The 11,921-nt window shown below is 38.2% G+C and overlaps 1 protein-coding gene across 6 annotated transcripts; it reads right to left on the bottom strand.

Moving 5' to 3' along the window:
- Positions 1–23: 23 nt before the first annotated feature.
- On the bottom strand, positions 24–11,682 carry slc4a1a (solute carrier family 4 member 1a (Diego blood group)). 6 transcript variants are annotated; one of them, XM_044099849.1, is made up of 25 exons: positions 11,548–11,682; positions 10,543–10,686; positions 10,231–10,281; positions 8,610–8,720; positions 8,111–8,180; positions 7,066–7,133; positions 6,931–6,986; positions 6,055–6,164; positions 5,933–5,979; positions 4,806–4,971; positions 4,569–4,704; positions 4,420–4,489; positions 4,299–4,341; positions 4,032–4,216; positions 3,742–3,946; positions 3,452–3,652; positions 3,181–3,329; positions 2,894–3,088; positions 2,555–2,800; positions 2,376–2,465; positions 1,895–2,061; positions 1,570–1,811; positions 1,302–1,471; positions 901–1,074; positions 24–794 (listed from the first exon to the last, which is right to left on the bottom strand). In XM_044099849.1, the coding sequence occupies exons 6-25, from the start codon at positions 7,090–7,092 to the stop codon at positions 732–734; spliced, it is 2,742 nt and encodes a 913-aa protein (XP_043955784.1). In that variant the 5' UTR covers positions 7,093–7,133; positions 8,111–8,180; positions 8,610–8,720; positions 10,231–10,281; positions 10,543–10,686; positions 11,548–11,682; the 3' UTR covers positions 24–731. The 6 variants fall into 6 exon arrangements, with proteins under 6 accessions (XP_043955784.1, XP_043955785.1, XP_043955786.1 ...); XM_044099850.1 differs by lacking the exon at positions 11,548–11,682 and having other exon boundaries at positions 8,091–8,180; positions 10,543–10,766; XM_044099851.1 differs by lacking the exon at positions 11,548–11,682 and having other exon boundaries at positions 10,543–10,766.
- Positions 11,683–11,921: the final 239 nt, after the last annotated feature.

Raw genomic sequence — 11,921 nt, 5'->3', positions numbered from 1 at the left:
CCAGTTTCACTTATGAAGTCAAGCATTTTAAACACTGGTTTTATTTGTATTAAAATAACAATCCAAAGCAATGTACAGTTTAAGCACACACACGTTTGATGAACAATGTATTTTAGGTCATTTACAAGAATACTTTCCTGATGCTATGCTCCAGCAATTGACTAAAAATACATCTCTTTATTAGCTTCCCTTTATTGTTCATTGATTTTGATTTATTTTTAAAACTAATTATACTCTAAAATCTTATATAGGAAACATCTTTTTTATACACATTTCAAACAAGAACAGAAAATACTATGACACACAAGAAATCAAATGGAGCAAACTTAATAAAAACAACTTAAAACATATCAAGAAAAATACTCCAGGCTGTGGGAAAAGGCACTAGTGAAAGTCACAGAAATTCCTATTTGTGATTATTTCAAAAACTTAGAAGAATAAATTAGCGTGAGCAAGAAAATCCTGTTAGAACAAAGGCAAATGGGAAAAGCCATATGTTAAATATGTACTGGAAAGAAAAGGGACAAATGTTTTTATAGGGAAAAGTGCCTCATTTTTAAAACAAAAAAGTCTCCAGTTAAAATACTGTTTTCTATGTAAGTCTTTGCCTGGTTCATCAACAGAAACATTGCATGAATGCTGGATATGAAAAGTGATATTTTAAAGATAAAAAATGACAACAGTTGGTAATTACAATTAATGAGTGGTTTTTCTTATTGGCTTATTGGTTTTTACGCCAATCCATCTTCCATGTCTTCGTCATCGAATTTCACTTTGGCATCATCTGCATCCAGCTGTAAGACAAACCCATCCATTAACAATAACACTAATAAAACAACTTCAAGATAACTTATGAATGAGGCTTGTTGGGAGCTTTTGGAGATGCAGCCCAGAACTTACGCATTTCATCTCCAGCGGAGTGAAGAGCCGGCCGGTCATGAACATCCGCAGTGGGATGGTGAGAATGAGGAAGAAAGGCAGTGCCAATGAGAAGGGGCTCTGCTTGACAAGCCAAAGGATGCCCAAACACACAATCTGGATCAGAGTGAAGATATGCATCTGCATTGTTTTCACCTGCAAAGATACAGGATGAAGTTACTAAAGCTGACAAATAGATTTTAATAAATCAACAAAAACAAAAGCCAACAGTCCTGAAAGCTTCAACTTGAATTAAAACAATATTAGTACTTATAGTTGGGAACAACAATGTGCAGGAGATACAAAATACACTTTAGAAATAGCTTTTTCTGAAAAATGTGTCACAAGGTCAGATAAACCGTATTAAGTAGTAGGAGTGATACCCTGGTAGCATAGGCGTCAGATGGATGGTATTTCTTGGGTGTAATGAGAAGCAGAATCCTGTCCCACATCTGGACTCCATTTAGAGAGGTGATACCCATGTACAAGAAGATACCAAACAAGGCGGTCATTGGAATCATCCGCAGGATCGGTTCCATGAAAATTGAAACTCCTGAACAGTAAGAGAGAGAGTCGGTTATAAGAGGAGGAAACAGTTTTTCCATTCAAGCATGCTGTGAATGCATTGGCACTCTAGATGGCAGCACCTACCAACCATAAGGGCCACGATCATACCACTGATCCTCTGCTCAATCACCTTCTCAATCACAGGTTTGGGGCCCTTAGACATGACAGTTAGAGCGTTGGCATGGGTGACAGACCGCACAGTGGCAGCACTCAGCCAGGGGACACCAAAGATGGAGGAAATGCCGCCCATGGTGACCAGGAGGAGCAGGTCAAAATGAAAACCAGAACCTTTCACCATCTTCCTCTCAGGTTTGTTCACAATCAGCCTGTGAGCACAAAAAAAGATAATTCTTTTACATTGTTCAAGTAGTTTGTAATGGTAAGGTGTAGTGTAACCAATTTTACTGACGCAGTAATCTGGGACTCCATGAAAATGAGGATGAAGACAAGCACAGCAGGAACACAGCAGGCACCCATCATCCAAATAGGGAAAGGTTTTTTTTCTCCCATGGGATTGATGAACCAGCCTCTGGATTTGGGGTTGGTCACTTCAATACCTTTTGGCACAACCAGTTTCTACAAAATAATGTAAATATTGGTTGATAAATACAAAAAGAAGGTAAAGATAAGGTTATTTTTGCAAAGTATGAAAATTAATTTGTCTGTTTTATATTCATCAATTTTTGAAGAAAAAAAAATTAGGCTTCTTTATTCTAGCCAAAAGGGGATTTTGAAATATAAAGTTTGTGAAATTTTTTGAAATTAAAAACATCTAATCTGAAAAAACATTTCTAGGAAAGAAAATCAGACATATTCTAAAAAGTGCCTTAACACATTTGTTGTGAATTGTGAATTTCAGATTTTTTTATATATATTTGCACATAACATACCTGAGTGTAAGCATCCTCAATGCTAATATCCACTGCGATCATAAAAAAGATGGCAATAGGGACTCCAAAATCTCCGATCAAGCGACGAATCTGGAGATAAAATTAAAACATAGCTCTCCTTCAAACCCAGATCACTTTGTAGAGGTGATTTTTAGAGTTTGTTCAGAACTTCTTCTTACCGGGCCTGGGAGGAAGGTACCATTTTTGAACTGACGAAGGAAGTATGCGATGAAGAAACAGCCAAACATAAGGCACATAGAGAGCAGGGCAGTGTTGGGGTATGGCCTTTCAACCTCCAACTCTTTAACGGTCACATTGCCATCTGAATGAATCTCCACGTGCTCTTTGACGACTGGATGGAAGGGGTTATCCAATGTGTCATTAAGATGTTCGTAGTTCAGAATCAAAGGATGAGTTTTGAAGATCTGAACAAGAAACGGGATTAGAAGTCAGTTAGAGTTGATGAAAAAGCTAAATGATTGTTGGTGAGAAAGAGTGGAGGAATGAACTGTGGTAACCTTCATGAGCTTGGAAAAGGTCTCGTAGATGAAGATGAGTGAAATGAGGATTGAGAAGATTTCTTGGGTGAAACGTGAAATGAATCGGACCAAGAAGCTGCCTTCCACGGCCACAACTGCAACCACGATCACTACCAGCCACATACCCACCCAGATACGGCCCACAATGTATTCGATGCCTTGGGCTGTGCAGAACTAGTGCAGACAAAGAAAAGAAGACTTTAATGAGGACAGTAGTGCTTTGAAAACGTTTTCAGAAATCTTATCGTCTGACTGTTTATACATACGACAAAAAAAGCTTCTTCAAACAGGAGCAGAGGTCCAGAAAATCCAATGACAAGGACAGGTTGGGCAGCAATGAGGCAGAAGATCATACCCTGAATGCTGGTAGAGATCATAAGCTCTGAGACTCCCATCATTTTGTCTGTTTTGTCCGCTAGAGTGGATTTAAAGAGACCAACAAAAGCTTCAATCAGAGCCAGAGACAGTTTTTAGCAATTACTATGGTCTTCAAACACAACATGAGATATCTTTCCACTGTGGACATTTTCTATTTACCTAGAAGCCCTCCGAAGGTGATGGCAGGTGACAGGGCAGCAAAGTAGATGAAAATGATGGCAGCAAGCACCTGAGGGTTCAGAGCATCTACGTAGTCGCTAAGGTAGTGGCGGTAACGGCGCTTGATGTCTTTCACCATTCCACCAAAAGGATAGCCTGTACGGGCCAGGGGGTCCTCCTTTGGCCCTTCAGGAGCCGCATCTAAATGTAAACAAGAAGACATTCAGAATTGAAACTAAGAGGGTTAAAATGTCTATATTCTTGTTGCAGTTCTGGTCAAAGATACTAACCTGTGGCTTCTCCAAACATAAGGCGGGTGTCAGTGGGACGGAGTCTTTCACGCAGCATCTTCTTCTGGAAGTCAACTATTGACTCCAACATTGCCTTGTCCTGGATCTCAGTGGGAGGGATCACGATGCTGCAGTCCATGAAGTCAGCAATCGCTGTGTTCAACTCTTTCTCAGTTTGGGCAAGGTGAGCTTCCAGACTGAACACCTATCAGATGGGAGGGACAGATCATTTTAATCTGAGTGTGTTTTGACAGTGAGAGTCTATGATTTTCACTGTAGTTTTCTCCTACCCAGTCGGCCAGCAGAGAACCCATGGCACGCCCAATTTGAGTGTAGTTCAGTTCACTGCTAGAAGGGCCAACCATCATGAAGACAAAACGAATGGGGACCGAAGACTCGAGGACAGACTCCATCACCACAGTGTCACTCAGCCTGACAAAAGCCACCACCGGTTTCTGCAGGAGGTCGAGTACACCTGCAAGAAAACCTCTTTACGTCAGATATGGACCAAAAACATACACATTATATAGGGATAAAGCTGCATTTAACAAACATACCTGTGAGGACAACTGAAGCCTCCATGTTGTCTGAGCTGTCTCTCTGAAAAATAAAGTAGATGAAGTATGTTAAAATATTCTGTGTGTTCTACAAAAATGGACTAAAAGGTAAAATAATTACCTTCTTAATGACTGAAAATGTTTGCATTTCAATGTCTCCAGCCGGAGTGACTATAGGTCCCTCATTCTGACTGAAAGGACAAATAAAAACATGTTTAGAATGGCTTTGGAGAGTTTATGCAATGGCAAGAAAAACAGAAACATTCATACCTGCGTCTCAGTAGGAGAGCTCTCAGCAGGGAGTCTCGATCACTGGGACGGATTTCGCTTTTGCTGACCAGCTCGTCCACTATTTTCTCAGCCACAGAGGCCAGGGTGCTGGCGTTCATGTCGAAGATAATGGCTCCTAAGAACCAAGGCTTGGGTTACTACTGCTTCAAATAGTCCAACCAGACTCAAGAAGTATTTGGATGCTATTTTCTAGCTCTGTCACAGCTCTGAAATCACCTGTGTTCATCGCTCTTCGAACTTGGAGCAAGCTCTTAAAGGTGAGGTAGGAGACATGAGATGGACCCCACTGTCTGGTGTTGGGGTCAAGGTTTTCCTCGTAGCCCACCCATCGGCTGGTTTCCTGCCAGATGTTGCCCTGGAGCTCATTTAACTCTACATAGGCCTGTTGCATGAAAACAGTAGGTCAAGCACTTTCCAACATATTTGTGTTAAATCAGTGAAAAGAGTACTTTCCCCAGTGAAAATATCAGGTTTGTGTGATTAAAAAAACGGAGCAAACTATCTCAAATGTAACGCTGAAGTTTAATTCGCACAATTAATTTGAAAAACAAACAAATCTACTTGTGTGAAGAATAAAATACATAAAATGATGCAATGAAATGTCAAAAGGCAGGTAATTAATCTTTCAGTTTTAAGTCTTCTTTACCATTCTCTACCATTGGGTCTGGTTTCAGAGCAAATAAAGTCAAGCTGTTCTTTCTTTTACATCTTCATATTTGTATCCTTTAGTTAAAACCATTGTTTGCAAAGAGACCACAAAGGATCAGGAAGATCTCTTAGCTGGCATCAGTCAAGAGAAGGATACAAAAAGTTTCAGAATTGATTATATGCCATTTATCAATAAAGAAAAATGTGGCACAAGAGTGACATTATAAAAATCGCCACAATGATTGAAAAGACATGATAGAAACTGGTCAAGGAGACTGCTAAGAGACCAACAGCAATAATGAAGTAGCAATGTCCAGCACTCTCCAAATGCATTGGCTAATGAGAATGCTAGAGCATACAAATTTAGCTAAAATCTCATAAAACCTTGTTACACTCTGATTAAACTAAACTTTCTCAAAGTGTTTGGCAAAATATATTGTTAAATTAGGTTTGACATACAAAAACATAATCACAATTGGGTACTTTAAGGGTGTACACATTTCATAAAAACTGTCATTGCTCCTTTAATATACTTTATTTTCCCTAAAAGGTTTATTGAATATGTGAAAAAAGCTTTTAAATTATTTACCTTGTCTCATTTATTTTTTACATCACGAAACCTGACTTTGAACTGAAGTAAGTGCACTTTGGAGAACCTCTTTAACCCAATTTTTTCTCCAGAAGAGTACACCTACCTGAGCATCCCCCCTGGTGGTGGCATTGGTATTCACGTTCAGAAATGCTAAAAATAAAGAGGCACAAGAGGAGTTTAAATGGGGGGAAAATTCAATAAAATTTGTTGAAAATGAAAGCTTACCATCTGAATCACTGGGAATAATAATGGCTGCAGGAGGAGGCTCAGTCTCTTCCTCTTTCTCCTCATCATTCCTTTCGACATCATAGTTGTCGTTCAGGCCGTCTGAAGATCTGATGGGTTTGGAGGAACAGAAACATGAACTACATCCCCCACTTTGTACTCAGATGTTGCTAAACAACTGAAAAATGTTGCTGTTGTCATTTCACAAAGACGCAAATCCATCCTTCATCATAGGAATGATTCAATTCAATTTCTAAACCTAAAATACATATTTTAAAAATTCCAGAATTGGTGCAATGCTTTTCATCAGCACAAGATGGCAGCACAAAGAGACTTGTTTATCATCTACATTCTTATCTCTGATTGGCCCAGAAGACCATCTAAGTTCAAATGTCTGGGGAGGTTTTCCAGCAGAATATAAGAAGCTTCTTACATTCTGAAAACAGGAAGTTATTTATTTTTGTTTACGTAGTGTTTATTAAAAACAGCAGGAAATTTTGTTAAATTCTCCATTCCGTTTCATAAAGTATATTTCAAAGTCCATAAATGAGTAATTTCAATCTATTTAAGAATTATATGCATATATATTTCATGCTTTTATTTTTGCATCCTTTTAGATAATCTATGTTTTTACTCAACAAAACAAATTCAAACAAATCAATGGTAAAAAATAAGAAATAAAAATTATGAATCAAAAGGTGCATAAATGCACCATAAACTACACACTCTTACAACCCAAAGGGCTTGAACTCAATAATTTAAAAACTGGGCCTTGGACTAGAATGATAATTCCTGCTATCTTATCAGAAACTGTGTGCAGAAGTTCACTGTTGGGGCGCAGTGCTGAAGAAGGAGGCCTAAAGAACAAGCACTTACAGTTTTAAAGGGGAAGGGAAGGCTGGATCATTGTCTTCATATGACATGTCGCTGCCCTGGATAAGTTAGAAAATAATTAATTACTTATCTGGATAACAACTTCAAGTGTTTGATTCAGTAAAAATAAATACAAACCTCCTCAAAAGTCAAGTTGTTCTCCATGGTTGTTGAATTGCCTCAGCTTTCAGCTACTTAATGGATTCCTTAAAGCAGAAAACAAATGAACTGACTCACAGAAGTTGTCTCTGGTAACTCAGAGTCAACAAATTCTCATTAAAGACCAGCTGTATTAAACCTGGGGGTGACATGATGAACTTTTAATGGAAAGGACGCATGATAACCCAACTTTACAGAGTTTTGCAATAATTATATATATTAAAAAAAACATTTTCTCTAATAATATTTCAGTGTCATTACCAATGACACCAATTTTATTTAAAAAAGCAAATTAATTGCCACCATATTTTTCATTCAGAGTCTGTCTTTAAATATGCCATACAGGTCAGATAATGAATTGGCCGTTGACAATTTGAAGTACGATATAGTTTTAATAGGAGACTGCAGAGTCTTATCTTTGGGTTACGCCCTCCAACCAGGCTCATATGTTCAGTTCAGTGGCAAGACAGTAAAAAAAAAAGGACTTTTAGCTTCAGAATTATACAATTAAACACAAAAACATTATATTTTTGTGTATTTTTGGACAAACAGAAAAAAGAAACAGAAAAATTCCTGTTGCACATGGAGATTTTGAACCTGCTAACATTAACAGAAAATAGCTTTATGACTTTTAAAATCCACACACAAACATGCTTTTGCTTACAAGTAATTTCATGTTTGCAACAATTTAAATTTATGGCATCAATAGCAAGTTATTTTAAAACAGCAAATCTTAAGGTGTTTGTGTGATCCATTTGTCCCATTTCAGAGTCAGTATTCAGTGCACTCTGTTGAAATTCTTGTTGAAAATAAAGCAAAGTAAACATTTGACACGTCTAAAAACATTTGTTGAAGTTTGCAAAAGATAATTTAAACTCAGACTTCTTGGTTCTTGTCCCCATTCTACTTTAAGACAGCCATCTTGTTTAAGATTTGCCTCCCTCACCAGTAATGCTATAGAAAACCATGTCTAGACCCCTGGCCAGAGGAGGCCACACCCCTACCTGAGTGCAGGTAATCCCACCTGGTCTCCAGCACTGGAAACAGGATGATCAGCGCCCTGTCTGCCTCGTCGAGCCCGGAGACAAACTGACCTGGGACAGACGAAAAGACGAGTTCACTGAGGGGCCCGACGTGAGCGGGAACACCCACCTGAAAGTACGTCGGCGCTAAAGTGCAGGACCCCACAACCCCTGTGGTCGCTCAGCAGGGTGTATGACACACAAACATCTCTATCTGCCCCGGACACCTTGAGACAGGGATATCCCAGCCCTAATTCGCCTGCACCGCCCTTTCAGCGAGGACCAAATCTAAGGCCAGAGAGGCTCTGCACCTCATCATGTCCCAGGGGTCGAGAAAGGGGCAAAGTGTGGTTAGGAGAACATCTCTTTACGTCATCCTGTTTACGAACTGGGGATTCCCTCATGATATCGATAAGAGATGGAAGGGGGTAGTTCCTGGTGATGTGATATGAAAACATTAATCTAAGCTTAAATACATTACAAAGCAACAGTCCAGCTCACTTGGTTCTTTTGGGTGCATGTGGGACAGGAGCAACAAGGCGAGACCTCCTCTGCTGGCTGGAGGAGTAGCTGGTTGCTAGTGACACACACAGGCGCATGATGCCCCATGGACTGAAGAAAACAGAAATATATTATTAATTATGCAGAGAATTATTCACAAAACAAGCTATAAAGTATGGAAATCTGGTTAATTAATATAAAAAATTAACAACCATGCTTTTTTACAGGAGAAAAATTATCCATGTAGACAGAATGTGCAATAATTTATTTCATTTATATACATCAGTGCTCACATTTCTTGTGGATTCAAGAAAATATGCAGTAGAAAAAAATTCACACACCTTTAATTTGTACAAATATTAGTGCATTTTATTGGGATTTTATGTGATAGAAATCAACCACAGTTAAAAAGCAGAATGAGAAGAAGATATTTAAACACATGTGTCAAACTTGAGGCCTGTGGGCCAAATCCGGCCCGCTGTATCTTTTTATGTGGCCCTCTAGATTCTAGACTGAACACCAAGTGTGCCTAAATATTATGCTATCAATCAAATCAATGCAGGTTTTATCTGTTTACTTCCAAATTATATCAGTTAGTCCCTCCAGTTTCTTGAGAATTATTGTGGCAATTCACGCAAAATCAACTAATCCCTGCACTTTTTTGTACTAATACACAATTGGGAGTTTATTGCAGATTTTTCTTAAAAATGGTCAAAAACTAAACAGTTGCCTCACATTTATCATCATAAATAAGTGCAAATATCACTATTTAGTATCACATACACTTTGATTTTTCTTACAAAAAAAAAAAAAATCACAAAAAGCCACAAAATCCTGGAAGGACTGAAAAGATGCTTAATAATATTATTTAATTTTAAGAATTTATTGATATTTTAACAGTTTGTGAACAGGTTTTATCAATAGATTCTGGCACAGCCGGCCCTTTAAGAGCATTCATGATCTTGACGTGGCCCAAAATAAAAATGAATTTAACACTGCTGATCTAGTGATTGGATTTCCCCTTACAAACATTTAGATTTTGCATTCTTTGCTCAAAGAACATCTAGCTTCTCAAGACTCCAGAAACTTTTATCTATGAGCACCTTAAAATACCTCTAAATTATCTGAAAATTAAAGAACTTTGTTCAAGATTTCTGCACATAACTGGTGAAGGTTTTGCTAATTTGTGACAGGAAGCCACTGTGTTTGGAGTCATTGTGTTGACTTAGCTTGCTGAAACAGAGGTCATCCCCTCACTAATTTAATCACTACAGAGGAGGAAAGTTTTCCAGTAAATTGTCACCACTCAGAAATAATCACTTTGGGATTAAACAAAGAGATTTTATCTCCAGTAAAAGTGATTAGCAGGACCAACAAAGCCACAGCAGAGAGAACCTTTGATTTTGTTACACATCATTTAACTTTTTTTACATTCTGGTAATTTCTTCTCCGGCCCTCAAAGAAACCTCAAAAGCTCTTGGCTCTTAAAATCTCAAAGATTTTATGCAATGCCATTGCTACGTTTTGATTTTTGTGAGAATCAGTTGAATGTTATCTAAGGATAAGTACTGGAATACATATATTCAGTATTATTACTTATTTGTCGTGTAAAATTGCATACCTGTGAATTATTTCATTGTTTGAAGCTTTCAGTTGGAGAAAAAACAGAAACCTGTAAGGATAAACCAAGAAACTCAGGTAGCAAAATTCATTTTAGTTGCTCTGCACCGAGTCAGCTGCTGAGTAACAATACTTAACCAGCCACTCACTGTTGCTGTTGTTTAATCAAGTAGAATAAAAGCAAACTTCCCCAACTTAACTTGTCAAACAATGGCTTTCCTTATGCTTGTTGTGTTTTTGCAGTTTGACAGCTACAATTACAACTGTTGTTTGACATTAGCATGCTTCAGCAGTCTGCTGTTTGAGAACGTACCTCCTGAAGGTTTGGTCCTGAAGAACTCAGCTCTGTATTCCTGCATATCTGTTGACACACGGCTCGATCCAAAAGACTTGAAACACCAATTAACATGCCTCCGTTCTGCATTGGCTTTGATTTAAACAGGGAAAAGAAAAAAATCTGTGAAAAACACAAGTAGTTTCATAATTAGCATGTGTTTGGACTCCTTTTGCTCCAAAAACTGCAGCTGCATAGAGTCTAGAGGAGCTGATAAGGTGCTATCCCAGCATTACCTGACCATGTCACAAGGGTTTCTCATGTCGTCAGGATTGATTGGCTTTGTTTAGAAAGGTTCAGATTGTGAGACTCTGGAGGAAAGTCCATTTTTAGGAAATTTCAGTTGTCCTCTCTGCTAATTTTAGCTTGCAAAGTTTTGATTTGTTTCTTTGCTCGCAGTAAATTCAGAATTAATTGTGGTCCTAAACAAACATTTTGCTTGTGTTTAAGATTTTGAAATGAGATTTCCTGCAATGTTACATAAACTGTTTCTGTACAAGTACTTTATTTCCAACCATGAAAATAATTTCACCCTTCCTGGCATGCATTTTTACTCTATGTGTATTAATTTGAGGTTTTATTTATTTAACTGCATTAAGCTAAAATATCAATTCCTTTTGCGTTGACATGTTTTCTTTTAGAATACCCACATTACATAAGAACTATTATATGGGTCTTAATTTTAAATCAGTGGAACAAAATGATTCTTGAAGCGTGTCCAGGGTACAATCTAATAAAGTCAACCAAGTTTAATAATGTTATCCATGCTGAGGAAACACAGTGGGGCCCAATTTTAGACTCTCTGTGGTGGAAGCGTGTTATCGTGTCTCGTACAAGCTATCTGTGGTGGCCATGTGGCTTCACCTTCACAGCACAGACACTCCCAGTTCTCACACATCTTCATATTTAAAATGGTTTCACTGATGCACAGTTCTAAAGTAAATAAAATGGAATGCCATTTATGTGGAAAGAGTGTGAACTGACCTTTAAATCTTTTCAAAAAGGTCAAAAATAAAGATGAGAATGACCCAATGGCTCAAATCAAAGACGAGTTTTTGAACTCCACTTCATAAACTTTATGAACTTCCTGCAGTCACATAATTTTGAATATGAATGAAATCTGTAGCTTAACAAAAATAAATCTAAGTAATATATCAAGGTATTTTTTTAAAATGTGTCAAACTCGAGGCCCGTGGGCCAAATCCGGCCCACCCCAGCTTTTTATGTGGCCCTGTAGATTCTAGACCAGGGGTGGGCAACTCCAGGCCTGGAGGGCCGCTCTCCTGCAACTTTTAGATGTATCTCTACTTCAACACACCTGAGTCAAATAATGAGGTCATTAGCAGGACTCTGGAGAA

Source organism: Gambusia affinis, linkage group LG19 (assembly GCF_019740435.1).
Source record: "Gambusia affinis linkage group LG19, SWU_Gaff_1.0, whole genome shotgun sequence".
Lineage (NCBI taxonomy): Eukaryota > Metazoa > Chordata > Actinopteri > Cyprinodontiformes > Poeciliidae > Gambusia > Gambusia affinis.
This window is presented reverse-complemented; position numbering and strand designations above follow the sequence as displayed.

Bases quoted from the DNA above. Each gene is read 5' to 3' on its own strand.
- slc4a1a (XM_044099849.1), bottom strand. From the start codon at position 7,092: ATGGAGAACAACTTGACTTTTGAGGAG. The intron at 6,165-6,930 runs GTAAGTGCTTGT...CAAACCCATCAG, and splicing joins TTCCCTTCCCCTTTAAAACT to ATCTTCAGACGGCCTGAACG. The intron at 1,075-1,301 runs GTATCACTCCTA...GTATCTTTGCAG, and splicing joins CTGACGCCTATGCTACCAGG to GTGAAAACAATGCAGATGCA.